The sequence below is a fragment of the Macaca thibetana genome, chromosome 3 (genome assembly GCF_024542745.1).
Source record: "Macaca thibetana thibetana isolate TM-01 chromosome 3, ASM2454274v1, whole genome shotgun sequence".
In the NCBI taxonomy this organism is placed as follows: Eukaryota; Metazoa; Chordata; class Mammalia; order Primates; family Cercopithecidae; genus Macaca; species Macaca thibetana.
The window spans coordinates 27,716,919-27,732,934 of NC_065580.1; the positions used below are offsets into that span (position 1 = coordinate 27,716,919).

At 34.5% G+C, this 16,016-nt stretch overlaps 1 protein-coding gene across 6 annotated transcripts in view; it reads right to left on the reverse strand.

Annotated features, from left to right (window-relative positions):
* MKLN1 (muskelin 1) overlaps positions 1–16,016 on the reverse strand; it is a 396,930-nt gene that overhangs the window by 110,319 nt on the left and 270,595 nt on the right. For all 6 annotated transcript variants that reach the window (XR_007723900.1, XM_050782495.1, XM_050782494.1 and 3 more), the window contains 4 exons: positions 13,244–13,386; positions 11,561–11,649; positions 3,168–3,277; positions 1,100–1,292 (listed from right to left, as the gene is read on the reverse strand). Coding sequence is in view for 5 of the 6 variants with exons in the window: in XM_050782495.1 (XP_050638452.1) it covers positions 1,100–1,292; positions 3,168–3,277; positions 11,561–11,649; positions 13,244–13,386 (535 nt within the window). In the remaining variant the exon portion in view is untranslated. The remainder of the gene's footprint in view (positions 1–1,099; positions 1,293–3,167; positions 3,278–11,560; positions 11,650–13,243; positions 13,387–16,016) is intronic.

Here is a 16,016-nt window from a genome sequence, read left to right on the forward strand (position 1 = left end):
ACACACACACATATACTTTTATTGGTAGCTTTTCAAAGTCTGGTAAGAGATTAGTTACGTGTTTTGTTTATACTCCAAAATATATTCAATTTCAAACATACCAATCATTTATTTGCAAGTATCATCATCAATCAAGTAAGCAATAACAATGTACAAGGCTTAGAAGCAGATTTGTCATATTTTAAAAAGTGGAGCTCAAAGCAATTCATTTTAAGTTAACTTTACATTTACAAACTCAAAGAAGGCAGTGCAGGTCTGGTTTTTTTTTTAGCTACCCAATATCTAATAAATATGAATACCTAGTAAAAGATGATAACTGTGATAAAATGAAAATGAGAGCAAATCACTGAAAAATGTATTATTTCTTATTTCTTCCTATAAAAGATGCACCAAATTCAATTCCACAAGTTTTGTATTGTACAACTATTCTGTTCTTTGTCACTATGAAAGTTACTGTGGAAGATTTTTTAAAAATGTCATACTATAAGCAACAGAGTCCCTTTTTAGTTTAAATAACAAAACGCATCAGACCTTAAATATCCAAATGAGCGTTACCCTCCAAAGTCAATACCCTGGGAGATAATATAGATGTTCAACTATTCACATTTCTTTCAAAGCCAGATTACAGGTCACACAAGAAAATCGGCAATTATATAGTATTTACACCATAAGGAAGTTATTTTCAATACAAATCTCCTTGTTCCTTATATATAATTGCTTATTAATAACACTTTTTATTATCTAGCCCCCTCTTCTCCTCAAAATACACTGTTAATAAATATTGGCTATCAATATCAAAATATTTCTGATACAGTTTAATGCTAGTTAATGCTATCATTTGTAAGTGCACGGTTTCCCAAGATGCCAACTTAAATTTATATGTGAGTTCAAGTACATTTCATTTTTTAAAGTCTCATTACATCATGGATCTATTTTACATGAAAGAAGTCCCTAATCCAAAGAGCTAACAATCTTTAACTGAGTAAAAAAAAAACAAGAAAAAAAATTAGAGTAATAACTGGCATAAGCCTATATTCTTTTCGTGAAAGTTTCCCGTATGTACTTGAATTTACCCCAATAACCAATCAAAGTTTCATACCATTTACAGCTTTTTCAATCAACTCTTCACAAGCATCAAAATCACCCTTCAACACCAGCTTGTCATGAATATCTGTTAACATGGGATGTTCCAGTGCAATCTTGGTTTTCTTTTGCAGTGACTCAAAAGCTTCTGTATAGTTGTGTTGTCTGAAGTGTTTTAGGCAAAGGCGAATAGCTTCCTGTTCACGGTACTACTAGAACACAGAGTAAGTATGGAAAGAAGAGATTTGGTTAGATGATACTGTAGGAAACAGTTAACAACAGTAAAAATAACTAATCTACACTGAGCATTTATTAACACTATGTCCCAAGCAGTGTACTAACCTGATTCATTAGGTATCATTATTTGGCTCTTTTAACTAGCAAAACTAAAACTTGGCCTGTTCCAAACTTGTCCAAGGTTACAAAGTATGTAGCCAAAAGTTATTAAACCAAACCTAATTCCAGAGTCTCAACTTTGAAGAAAGGGAGAACACCTATTTCTTAAACTCCACTTAATATTGTAAAAATTATAACTCCATAGTGTCTATTAATCCCATTACAATGCAGGTACTGAGAGCACAAAAAACATGAAATAATTCACATACAATTATATTATGCTTTCTATTTTTGGTTTTTAAGCTATTACTTGAATGACAAGTATCAAGTATACAGATACTTCAAATTTACAAACATGTGTTATGACTCAAAAATCATCAAAAACAGACTAAATTTAATTTTTTTTTTTTTTTGAGACAGGGTATTGCTCTCTCTCCCAGGCTGGAGTGTAGTGGCATAATCTCAGCTCACTGCAACCTCTGCCTCCTGGGTTCAAGCAATTCTCCTGCCTCAGCCTCCTAAGCAGCTGAGCTTACAGGCACATGCCACCATGCCCAGCTAATTTTTGTATTTTTAGTAGAGACGGGGTTTCACCATGTTGGTCAGGATGGTCTCGAACTCCTGACCTCAGGCAATCCACTACCTCGGTCTCCCAAAGTGCTGGGATTACAGGTGAGAACCACTGTGCCTGGCCCAATTTAATTGTTTTCTAAGCCTGCACTACCTCATCTATTAAGCAGCTATAAAGTAGACATCTCAATTAACTGGAATCCAAAAAGCAGGCACTTAATTTATTAAAAATTTCCCCTAATAGGACAGATGCCAAAAATACAATCTTATAAAAAGGATTTTTTTTAAAAAAAATCTCAACTTCAGGAGTATGTTCTGGGACTACGTCAAATTTCCTAACTATACCACTATTCAAACAAACAGATGACATGCTAATCAAACAACATGATAATCAAACAACAATGTTGCATGATAATCAAACAACAATGATTTACTTATAGGCATTACCCTTTAATGAGGCAAGAAAATAAAATGTATTTAGGAAGATGTATAAGATCTGAAACACAAATCAGTTGATAGCTGACTTCTTAACTAATAAAAGGTCATTAAACATCTAATCCTTACACATTATAATTAACTATTAATTAATAACTTAATTAATTAACTAACTAACTTACTCTTGGCCTCTAAAAAAGATTTATCGTAACTACCATGTAACAATATATATTACAGTTATATTAAACAGCAATATTTTTTAACCCTGTTGACTACTTTAGGAGTCTAAATCACATCGACATCTTAAATTTTCCATCAGACTGCAAAACTATCCCACTAAAAACTATGTTTTAAGTATTTATATGAATACAAGTAAAAAAAACAAAATTCAGAGTCAAATGGGTATAATATAAAAGCAGACTGTGGAGCCAAACTGCCTGAGTTCATACACTGGCTCAAGCACTTTACAGTTGTGTGATCCTAGGCAAACTATTTAATCTCTCTGTGCTTCATTTCTTCATCTATAAACTAATGGGGATAGTAAGTGCACCTGTCTCATAGAGTGATAATGACAAAGTGAGTTATTAGGATCGCTTAAAAGCTGGCAGACTGGAAGTGCCTAATAAAACGTTAGCTAACTGTTATTATTATTTTGAATATTTTAAATTATTCTCAATGAATAAGAGATTGACATATTTCTCCTTTTATAGCCATTAAAGTCAGGATTTAAAATACAGTCCTACCTTGCTATACCAGTTGAGACAAGGTTGTACTACATCAGGATCATCAATGCCACTAAGTTCAACATACCAGATGCTAAAGTTAAAGCTGGGTCCCCAGGACAAGAGTGGAACTTTAAGAAGAAGAAACAAAAAGAAGAAGAAAAATATTAACACAGTTCAAATAAAACTTTAGCAAAGTAAAAGCACTATTCAACCTTATAAGGATTCATTGAACAAATTTTCTGGGCATCTTTTATATGACTAGCATGGTGCTAAGGCTACAACAGTAAAACAAAACAGATGACCCATGCCAACATAAGATTTCCTTAGTTAATAAAAACACTGTAAGATAAATTAAAAATGTTCATATGTCTACCCCCAAATAAATGCCACCAGAATTAGATGATTTAACAGGTAAATTTTACCAAATGTACAATCAGCAAAAAATTACTTCAGAATTTAACCTACATCAGAACACTGAAAGAGACTGAAAGTTCAATTATTTATCAGTGGCATAACCCTGAAATCCAAATCAGAAGAAAAAAGACTTAAGGCCAATTGCAGCTATGAATATATATTTAAATACAAATTAAAAGGAGAAAAGTTGCAAAAAAAATTCAATTAGATTTTCATTGTAACCAGATAGATCTCACTCCAGGAATGGAAAGATGATAGTTCAATAAATAATAGGAGCTGTATTAACATAATGTACCACGTTAACAAAATAAAAGAAAAAACACATTTGATAACTTTAATACATTATTATTTTTAAACCCTCAATGTATAAGCAATATAAGGCAATAAAAAATTTCCTTACCTACATTTTTTTAAAAAGCATCAAAAACCTTAAAAATTAAACCTAATGGGAAAATACTAAGTATTCAAGTCAGAACAAGACAAACAAGTCCAATATCTCTACTATTCGACACTAATCAGAGGTCTCAGCCAGCGCACTAAGGAAACAAACAAACAAACAAATTAAGAAAAACGAATTGTAATTTAAAGATGACCTGTCTACCTAAAAAAAATTCAAGAGAGCCAGGAGCAGTAGCTCACACCTGTAATCCCAGCACTTTGGGAGGCTGAGGCAGGAGATCACTTGAGGCCAGGAATTCAAAACCAGCCTGGCCAACACAGTGAAACTCCGTCTCTACTAAAAATAGAAAAAATTAGCCAGGCGTGGTGGCATGCGCCTATAATCCCAGCTACTCGGGAGGCTGTGGAAAGAGAATCGCTTGAACCCAGGAGGCAGAGGGTGCAGTGAGCTGCCATTGCACCACTGCACTCCAGCCTGGGCAACAGAGTAAGACTGTCTCAATGTAAAAAAAACAAAAAACAAAAAAACAAAAAACATATATATATATATATATATATATATATTCAATTGAAAAACTTTTTATTTGTAAACAAGGTAAACACACAAAAATAAACTTTTCCTATACCTACAATAACCAATTAGAAAATATAACTCAAAATTAAGTCCTATTTATAATGGCAAAAAGCTGAAAATATCTCAGAATAAACTTAAAATACACAATATTTATAAGAAAATATAAAATTGTAGTGAATAATTGAATACATGAAAGAACATACTATGTTCCTATATAGGAAAACTCAACGTTGTAAATGTGTAGTTTTCTCCAATTAATTATAAATTTAACATCATGTCAATCAAAATCCCAATGGTCTTTCCGGAGGTCCCATGTAGTCAAAACTATTTTTTTTTTTTACTAACAACACTAGTTATTTTTCAAAATAACTATTTTTCAAAATAACATAATAAACAGTTTTCTAGCCTTTTAATAATAGCACCATTGCACTAATGGCACAAAAGCAATGGTGTATAAAATTTCTGGCACCTGGGTACCAAACTAATGGCACCAAACAGTACTAGTAGTGCTCAGTAAGTACAAATTGCACTGTACTCCTCACCACCATACACTGGCAATAAAAATAAATAAATAAATATAAAATAAAATAAAATTTTACCGATGGCATGGAAAATTTTATTAAACTCCCATCATTAAGTACACATCTTTTTAATATCCTGTGTGACAAAATGAGAATTGCATATAAAGCATTTTTGTTGTATACCAAAGCACAATGGTTATCTCAAGGAAAGGACCTGTACAATTATTCAAGTTGTTAGTTTAAAAACCAATTTATTTTTCATGGGTTGCCATTTTATTCTTGAAAGAAAAACAGACAACCTATGATTGTTTAGATTTGGGTATTTGCCAAACATTTACATGTCATTTCAAGGAAAATAATTAATGATATTTGCTGTCAAGGATAAAAACCAAACTTTCAAGAGAAAAATTAGAATTTTGGAAGATAAGTATCCACCACTGTGAACTTAACTGATTCCCAACGCTTAGATTTTTTAAAATGAGATTACTTGTGATATTAATAAACGTGATTTTTAAAATATTATATAATGAAGTGTTTCAACATTTGGGAGATCTGTATCATTCAGGTTATTTTCTAAATAACCAATGAATGTTACAAAATCACACCTGGCTAAAAAGTCCAAGATAGACCAGTGAATTTTAATGTAGCAATAGATTCACTGATGCAGTTTCAGAATCAATAATGCAACTATCTTTAAGAAACTAACACTTGTAGAGTTTTGACGAAGCATCAAAATAGAATATCCAGAATAGCTGATACCAGGCTTAATGATTTCCAATATCCGACTGAATAAGGAAGACATATGGGGTACGATACTCTTATGTATTTTTGTCATCTAAAACAGGGGTCCCAAACGCCCAGGCCCAAACCTGTACGGGTCCATGGCCTGTTAGGAACCCGGCCACACAGCAGGAGGTGAGCAGCGGATGAGGGAGCATTACCGCCTGGGCTCTGCCTCCTGTCAGATCAACACTGGCATTAGATTCTCAAAGGAGTGCAAACTCTACTGTGAACTGCACATGCAAGGGATCTAGGTTGCACACTCCTTATGAGAATCGAATGCTTGATGATCTGAGGTGGAAAAGTTTCATCCCAAAACCATCTCTCTGCCACACCCTGCCCCTACTTCTGGATCCATAAAAAAATTGTCTTCCACAAAACTGGTTGCTGGTGTCAAAAAGGTTGGGGACCACTGATATAAAGGAAGCTGTGTGAATAAGAACACAGGCAGTAGCAACCAGTCATGAGAATGTATGAAGTACTGCTGGGATATTTAATATGCCTTTGTTTATGTATGTAAACCACACACATTTCAAAAAGTTTTTTTTAACAACAAATATTAAATTATCATTATTGTTTTAGTGTTTATTTCTTTATGCAGCAGTGTCATTTAAAAGTTTATCTAGTAAATCACATAGCAATAACCATCAAGTAGTATAAGAGTCAGAATAAAATATGATTCTAAACTCAAAAAGCACCAAGAATATAGTCTATATATGTCACCAGACATAAAATATTAGAGATTTCCAGGTCCAAGTCTCATTAAGAATTCATTTATTGGTCCTGGTGCAGTGGCTCGCGTCTGTAATCCCAACACTTTGGGAGGCGGAAGCAAGAGGATCACTTGAGCCCAGGAGTTCAAGACCATCCTGGAAACATACTGAGACCCTATCTCTACAAAAAAAATTAAAAATCAGCTGGGCATGATAGTATGTGCCTGTAGTCCTGGCTACTCGGGAGGCCAGATGGAAGGATCACTTGAGCCCAGGAGTTCAGTGTTACAGTGAGCTATGACCACACTACTAAATTCTAGCCTGGGTAACAGAGAAAGACACTGTCTCTTAAAAAACAAAACAAAACAAAAACCTTTTAAAACACTTGCAGTGAAATTTATTCTGTTACCCAATGGTTCAACAGAAATATTTCTAGAATAAAATTAGTTATAATTTTTAATACCTTTAAAGAATACCTTTAGAGGAAGGAGGTAAATCATGAAGTTATCTCACCAAAGGGCATCATATATTACAGATGAATAAACAATATAATTAATTTTCAAGACTAAAAGGGAATGTAAAAAATGAGCAGAATCATGTCCACTCACTTCAAATGCCAGTGATTTTTGATATCATTAACAATACTAATAATGCATATAGAATACTATAAGAAATCTAAAAGTGAATTAAAGCTCCAGGCACATGTTTTTGTTCCCTAATAAAAGACGCCTCCCTCATCAAATAAAAGAACTAGAAACTCCTAATACATATCCCAAGGCTAGCAGTTTGTTTTCTAGGATTCAGCTTTTCCCCACAGGACAATCAGACATGAATATAATCAACATCCCTGTGTGTCACCTTTTTTCATAAAAAGGCCAGCCTGGGCAAGACAGCAAGACTCAGTTTCTAGAAAAAAATTGTTTTTAAAATTAGCCAGGTGTGGTGGTGTGCTACTAGGGAGGCTGAGGTGGGAACATGGCTTGAGCCCAGGAGCTGGAGGTTGCAGTGAGCTCTAATTGTGCCACCTGAGCAACACGGCAAGCCCCTGCCACTGCTCACACCCGTAATCCCAGCACTTTGGGAGGCCAAGGCGGGTGGATCACCTCAGGTCGGGAGTTCAAGACCAGTATGACCAACATGGAGAAACTCTGTCTCTACTAAAAATACAAAATTAGCCGGGCATGGTGGCGCATGCCTGTAATTCCGGCTACTTGGGAGGCTGAGGCAGGAGAATTGCTTGAACATGGGAGGTAGTAGGTTGCCATGAGCCGAGACCGTGCCATTGCACTCCAGCCTAGACAACAAGAGCGAAACTCTATCTCAAAAAAAAAAAAAAAAAAAAAGAGAGGTTCTGAGAGATCCTAAAAATTCAAGATTAACTATTCTGAAATAGTGCATCTACTATTCTACTACAGATTTAATGACATAAGTATACTTAGCACAGTAACTGGCACATACTAAGTGTTCAATAATTGTTAGCTGTTATCTATTATTATTATATTAATTTTCCTCTTAATAGTACACTTCCAAAATGTCACTTTTCCACATGCTCTCCTAAAGGGCTTCCTGGACTTAATACTCAGACTTCATGCTCAGAATTCACGCTACATCCAGCCAGAGCAAAAGCCGCTCTCTGAAGTCTCCACAATCATCCAGGCTGCAGCTGACTCCTTTACAAAAATCCACATCCCTCCATTTACCAAAAACCAAGACTCCCCCTGAATCCTTCCAAGACCCTGTACCTCCTTTTGCCCTCACCTACCCCTGATTTCCTCATACAGCTGTTATTGTGACTATGAATCCAAATGTAAACCCTTCGAGCCATCTGTAACCAATACCCTCATCTCATTCTACTTTATGTTTACTTTCCTCTGATCTAGTCTCCTGCTGAGGTTTCCCTTTCCAAACTTTAACTTGCCCTTGGGAATCCAGTCTCCCAATTAATAACTCACCTCTGTTACTAAATTTTTCTTTTACCTCTAGGTCTTATCTAAAACCAAGCTTCTTTCTAAGGCCAACTCTCCTTCTACACTAATTCCCATCATAGTCCCTAAAATACTACATGTAAGAAGGCATGTAAACACAAGCTTTAAAAATATAAGTATAAAAATGCACAAAAGAGATATCCAAAATGAAATCATTTCTTCCATAAATGCTCTCTTAAATTAAAACCCCAGATCCACAAACTAGAACAGAACTCAAGAAAATATCCAATATAGCTACCTATCCTACCATTAGACAGAAAAAGCATTAACATCCTCATTTTATACAAAAAGTAACTTAAGAAAGTAAAATTTACCTGAAGGAAGGCAGTCCAATGATATCAGTTCAGCTTTGCTGGTACTCTGAATTACCCACAACAGATCTTAAAACTTAACCCCTGCACACAGTAGAAATGTGGGCTATTTTCCTTGTTAACAATTTATGACCAAACTTACTTCAATTTGCTTTAAGCAAAACTTAAATGAATAAGCTATATTCATTATAAATGAAAATTATTATAGTTACATGTCAATAAACAACTTGGAGATGATCTGCCATTGTGTTAGCCTTGCTTCTATTCTCCTCCATTACTGTGAATAATTGAAGGCTGACTAAATTTAGAAATTGTGCCGCATAGGCATTAACTTGTTTTTTAAATACAGCAAGATCTTTCAAACATGTCACTATAGAACACAGATGTAAAATACTCAAAGGCTTTTTTTCTTTTAAGTCAAATTCCAACAATTTACCTGAACCAAATAAATGTCTGTGCTAAATTACCACCAAGAGAGAGCTATACATCATTCAGGTCCTCTACTGGAATAACTTTTGAAGAAAATACGACAAATTACAACTACTGACCTAACATATGGCCTTTTAGTTCCATATTTCTTTATATTACTTAAAACAAAAAGTTCTTAAGAGAATGTTGGGAAAGGGTTGGGAAGCAGATACTGCTGACTGGTATTAACATCTTTTAGAGAAAAGTAAGACATACTAAGTTATCTATATATTAATATTCTAAATAGAAAATGGGCTAATAAGTGTCTACTATTATTTGGAAAGCTCCAATTAACATTTTGCCAAATACCATAAAACTAACCCTAGATCAAGTAAAAGACATCATTATGCCCTATAATTAAAAAGGTGATGGGAGAAATGGGTGGCTGTTGATGAAAGGGTAAAAAGTTTCAGTCAAACAGGAAGAATAAGTTCTACTGTAGAACTTATCTACTGTTCTACATCTAGAATGAGATCTACTGCACAGCATGGTGACTACAGTAATAACAACTGAAAATTGCTCAGAGAGTAGATCTTAAATGTTCTCACCACAAAAAAATCTTAAGTATGTGAGGTGAGGGATATGTAATTAGCTCGATTCAATAATTTCACAATATATTCATACGTCAAAACATCACATTGTAAACCATAAATATATATATAATTATTTGTCAATTATACCTTAGTAAAGCTGGGGGGAAATTTTTTAAGTGCACATATTCAACTACTCAGCAAAAAAGAAAAGAAAGGGGAAAAAAGGCTGACAGAGCTAGAAAAGATTCCCATTTCCACTGCTTGTATACTTGAAATATAAAATCATGAAATTGTTAAAGCTATGCAAAGGTCTTTAGGAACTGGTAAATCTAAATACTGATGAAAACATTACTCACTACAAAAGAAGGAAATAACCAAAAGTTAAATTTATTTTTAAAATTTGCTTGCTCATAAATTCTTATAAGAAAATAGAATATAGGTTTTTATTTATAAGTATTTATTATAACAGAAATTATAATACTACTAAGTGACATATTAGAATCCAACTGTTCCAAAAACAGTTTCTGTATATAAGCAGTCTTTCTTAAGACCTCAAATATTCTTTTGCCCAACAGAACTATCTGAGTCACAAAACAAAACGGCAGCAACTCTGACAGATTGGCAAACAATGACTCTGTTTGTTCCAAAAGAGTAATTATTCTCCCAAATCAAAATGTGGAATCTGGCTTTTATTATTATTCTTCAAAGTATCTAATTCACTTTAATCCCCATATTAATATAATATTCTCAAAAGTATGCAATATGGTTATAAATTAGAAGATTGTTTTTTTTTTTTTTTGAGATGGAGTCTCGCTCTGTCTCCCAGGTTGGAGCGCAGTGGCGTGATCTCGGCTCACTGCGAGCTCTGCCTAATGGGTTCACGCCATTCTCCCGCCTCAGCTCCCCAAGTAGCTGGGACTATAGGCGCCCATGCCCAGCTAATTTTTTTTTGTATTTTTAGTAGAGATGGGGTTTCACCGTGTTAGCCAGGATTTAAGTCCTCAACTTCCCTACCTTCTAAATAATAAATTCTAAAGGAAACAAAATCACCTGAAAAATACTCATTTTGAGGATGCATTATAAATACTTTTTTAAGCTAAAATACTTGCTAAAGAAATACATGCCTTAAGGTAATATTTTTCAAACAGTGATTTATTACCTATCAATGGGTTATTAAATAAATTTAATGGGTCTGACCAGCATTTAACTAAAAAATATAAATAAAATAAAAGAACATAACAGATAATAACCATAACATACTGCCTTAAGGATTTTATCAGTATTTGGTTTTAGAATACTATTGTTTTAGTATAAGTGATAAACCTTCCATAAAATTAAGGCAATCAAATCACTAGATCCCATAAAATCTAAGAAAACTTTCAAATGAGAAAATATATGGAAAAGATTCCACTTGAAATAACTGCCATTTAGTAATGAATTTATATAAAGCAGAAGTCAGCAAACTTCTCCTGTAAAGGGCCAAAGAGTAAATTTAGTGGGCTCTGTGGACTATGTGGTCTCTTGCAACTACTCAAGTCTACTTCTGTAGCACAAAAGCAGACACAGACAATACGTAAACAAACCAGTGCAGCAATGTTCCCATAAAATTGTATTTAAAAAAACGAGGGGCCTGCACGATTTGGTCTATGGGCTATAGTTTGCTGACTAATGATACCAAGAATTTGTTTCTATTCCCAAATGCTAAAACCTTACCTATTTTAATGAATCGACAAGGAAACATCTGTTCGTCAATTTTATGCTTCAAGGTGAATGTTTCTTTGTTATAATCATTCTTTAAGCCACTGTAGGAAAAAAAAAAAAATAAGGCTGTTAAATCTGACTTCATAATTTAGTAAATGTACTAGAACACGAACTAATGCATACTCAGGTTTTAAGTTCAAACTAATGCTCAAAATATTATGACCAAGACAATATAAACAAGTAGTTAAACATGGGCATATAGGTCAAAACTAGCACATTCAAATCAACAGCATTATAACTGGATTCTCTGAATTACATGAGAATTAATGAAAAATGTTCAGTATTATAAAGAATATAGCTACAGTGCTTAAAAATGTGTGACAGGGCCTAGTGTCCTGAATGGATAACTGAATATAACAAAATTTTCAAATGGTAAGAAGGAAATTAAAAAACAATTCACAGTCAAATCCAACAACTTAAACAAAACCACATATTAGAATTCGCCGAAGAATTTAGTTATTTAATTTTGAGATGCCAATGTTTCCTTTATAGTTCAAAAAATTTTCAAAGCCAGCCTTACTCTGTTTAATAGCATCTGCTTTATCCTAAATAAAAATAAATGCATATCACCTCTCTACTTAAACAACTAGGACTGACACAAGGATTTATGGGAAAGTCACTCACCCTCAGGTTGCTATTATATTTCCTGAAATACTTTCATGACTGAAATCAAATACAGTATAGAGTATTTGCTTATATAAAATATTATGTTAATGGGCCATACCATATCACAAATACATTCGTTTTTTTTTTTTTTGAGACAGAGTCTTGCTGTGTTGCCCCGGCTGGAGTGCAGCGGCGTGATCTCGGCTCACTGCAACCTCCGACTCCCAGGTTCAAGCGATTCTCCTGCCTCAGCCTCCCAAGTAGATGGGATTACAGTTGCCCACTACCATGCCCAGCTAATTTTTGTATTTTTATTAGAGACAGGGTTTCACTATGTTGGCCAGGCTGGTCTTGAACTCCTGACCTTGTGATCCGCCTGCCTCAGCCTCCCAAAGTACTGGGATTACAGGCGTGAGCCACTGTGCCCAGCCATCACAAATATATTCTAAATTTCCATGGTTTCATTTGTCCATTCTATTAGCTATCTGATTTTTCATTTGCTGGGCAGCAAATTAACACATTCATTCCTGGTTGTCTAATATTATTAAAACTCAAATTTACTGAGCTCCTTCCAAGTGACAGGCATGCATCTTTCAATTTATAAAACATTCCTCTTTTTAGTCTCCAACTTACAGTAAACCACTGCTTCTGGATTAAGGCAATTAATCTTAGTCTTTTGCAAAGAGCCTGTATTTTTTTACAGCAAAGATTATAGCAAAAAAAATTATTAAAGCTGAAAATATTTCTGAAGTCATTAACAGCTCAAAAATACAATTAAAAAAGGAAGAAACAAAAAAGTTTGATTCTTCTTTGGTAAAAATATTAACTAGGGTCTGTTGGTTTAAAAAAAAGAAAGAAAGAAAGAAAGCTAACTCAACCCACAGTATTAAACTAAGGCATTAGGAATAGAAGAGAAGGAATACTCTTTTCTCCTTTGAAAGAAAAATCAAACCATGCAGATTAGCTACAAAGAGACTAAGACTACATTTTGTTTAGAAGACAGCTCTCTTCCCCATAACCATAACTCACCTGGACAACAGCTCTGTCATATTCTCTTCATTCATGCCACCAAAGACTTTAAATTTCTTCAAATTGCAAACATGAGTTTTCTCATATTTTCCAAATGTGATATTCTGAACTATAGCAGGCCTTTCGAGTTTTAGAATCAAGTACTAAAAACAGAAACAACCAAATTTTATCCTCTTCTGTTTAAAACAAATGTTAGACAACTTTAAAACTATTGCCAGTTAACAGGAGAATGTATAAGGTTCATCCTTGTCCATCCTGTACTAGCAGATTTTTTTTTAAAGTTATTGAATAGTACATAACAGCCTTTTAAAGGTTATCCCACCAGAACCACTTTTCACTCCAGTAGATCCCCAAAACTACATTATCCCCAACACTGCAGGTGAAGGGGGAAAAAAAGAACTAGTGAGATAACTTCTAATCAAAGAATGGTATTCAATAAAAGATATAACCAGACTATGCAAAACCAAATAAAACAAGATTAGAATACAAAAATAGCAATTACATATTCCTATGGACTCTACTTCAATAACTAAATCAACGTTTCAAAGCAGCACTAAAATTTTTAGATCTAGAAGCAAAGATTTACTAATCAACCCTGCCAAGTTTACAAATTTAAAACCCACATCTATTCTAGATATGTCTAATGTAGCTCGTTTTCCTACTGCACATTGGATAAAATGGGATCAATTAAATAGAGAACAATTTACATCATGCAGACAGTTCCCTATTATAAAAATTAAGAGGAAAATCACCACTGCTTGAACACATGCTGGAAAAGCTATTCAGAAAAACAATTCAGATGTTTTGTTGGAGAGATGTCATGCTTCATGATATTGGATGATAAAGGTGGTAAGAATAAACTTGCTGGTCCTGCTGCCTCTTATCACACACAAAAATTAACTCAAAATGGATAAAAACTGATCCAACATCAATCCTTTAGGACTGAAGACCTGGCCGGGTGCAGTGGCTCACACCTGTAATCCCAGCACTTTGGGAAGCCAAGGGGGGTGTGGATCACAAGATCAGGGGTTCGAGACCAGCCTGGCCAACATGGTGAAACCCCGTCTCTACTAAAAATACAAAAATTAGCTGGGCATGGTGGCAGGTGCCTATAATCCCAGCTACTCAGGAGGCTGAGGCAGGAGAATTGCCTGAACCACAGAGGCGGAGGTTGCCGTGAGCCAAGATCACGCCACTTCATTCCAGCTTGGATGACAGAGCAAGACTCCAGCTCGGAAAAAAAGAAAGAAAGAAAAAAAAAAAAAAAAGACTGAAGACCTAAATATAAGAGCTAAAAATTTAAACATCTTAGACAAAAACTACAGGCAAATCTTCATGACTTTGGATTTGGCAATGGATTCTTAGATATGACAGCAAAAGTACAAACAAAATAAAATAAATTGGATTTCATCAAAACTAAAACTTTAGTATCAAAGGATACTATCAAGAAAGTGAAAAGACACCCTATAGAATGGGAGAAAATATTTGCAAATCATGTATCTGATAAGAGTCTGCTATCTGGAATATATTAAAAATGCCCTTACAATTTAACAACAAAAAGACAAACAACCCAACTTAAAAATAGATAAAGGACCTGAACAGCCCTTTCTCCAAAGAAAGTAAACAAATGGCCAACAGGCACATGAAAAGATGCTTAACATCATTAGTCACCAGGAAAATGTAAATCAAAACCACAAAATACGATTTCACATCCACTAGGATAGCAATAATAATAATAATTTTAAAATGCAAAACAATAAGTGTTGACAAAGCTGTAAAGAAACTGGAACTCTCATGCATTGCTGGCAGGAATGTAAAATGGTAGATATACTGTGGAAAATCATTTGGCAGTGCCTCAAAAAGTTAAACAGAATTACCACATGACCAAGAGCGTCCACTCCTAGGTATAAACCCAAATGAAGTGGAAAAAAAAAAGAAGGTATACACATAAACAGTTGTACATGAATGTTCACAGGGATACTGTTCACAGTAGCCAAACGGTGGAAGCAACCCAGATACAAAAGGTATCTGACTTACCCAGAACAAGTATATGCATAGAGGCATAAAGCAGATTAGTGGTTGTGAAAAGCTGGGCTGAGATCGAAAGGGAGATACTCCTTACCGAAGTTTCTTTGTGGACAATGAAAATATTTTGGAACTAGATGGAGGTGATAGTTGCTCAATTCTGTAAATGCACTAAATGTCACTGAATTATACACTTTAAAATGGCTAACTTTATATTATGTGTGAATTTTACCTCAATAAAAAAAGAATTAAGTTGGTGGTGACAAGAATGGTAATGAAAATAACCCTAATATTTTGTGAGCACTAACTTCTTATTTGGCACACTGCTGAGACTTTTACATGCAATAGCTCACTCACAGTAGTAGTGGGAAGAATATATGAACACAGGTTACTCTCTTCATCCTCATTTTACAGATGAAGAAATACAGTTATACAGTTAATAAATGACAGAGTTGAGATCAAAAATCAGTCATCTGCTTCTGGCTTACACTGTTGGTTGGCTGACCCAACTTCCATTCCCACCCTAGTTCTTCCTAGATACCCTCCAGGCAAGGGTAGACATATGACAAAGGTCAATGAGATGCAAGCAGCAACTTGTAATGGGTTAATTTTTGCTTTCTGAAACAAATGCTACCTCTTCTTCTGCCTCTTTGCTATATGAACAGTTACAACTGCAACAATCACTGTGCAACCATGAAGAGAAATGGCCAAGAGAATCTTAAATATAACAAACATTAGTGAGCCACTC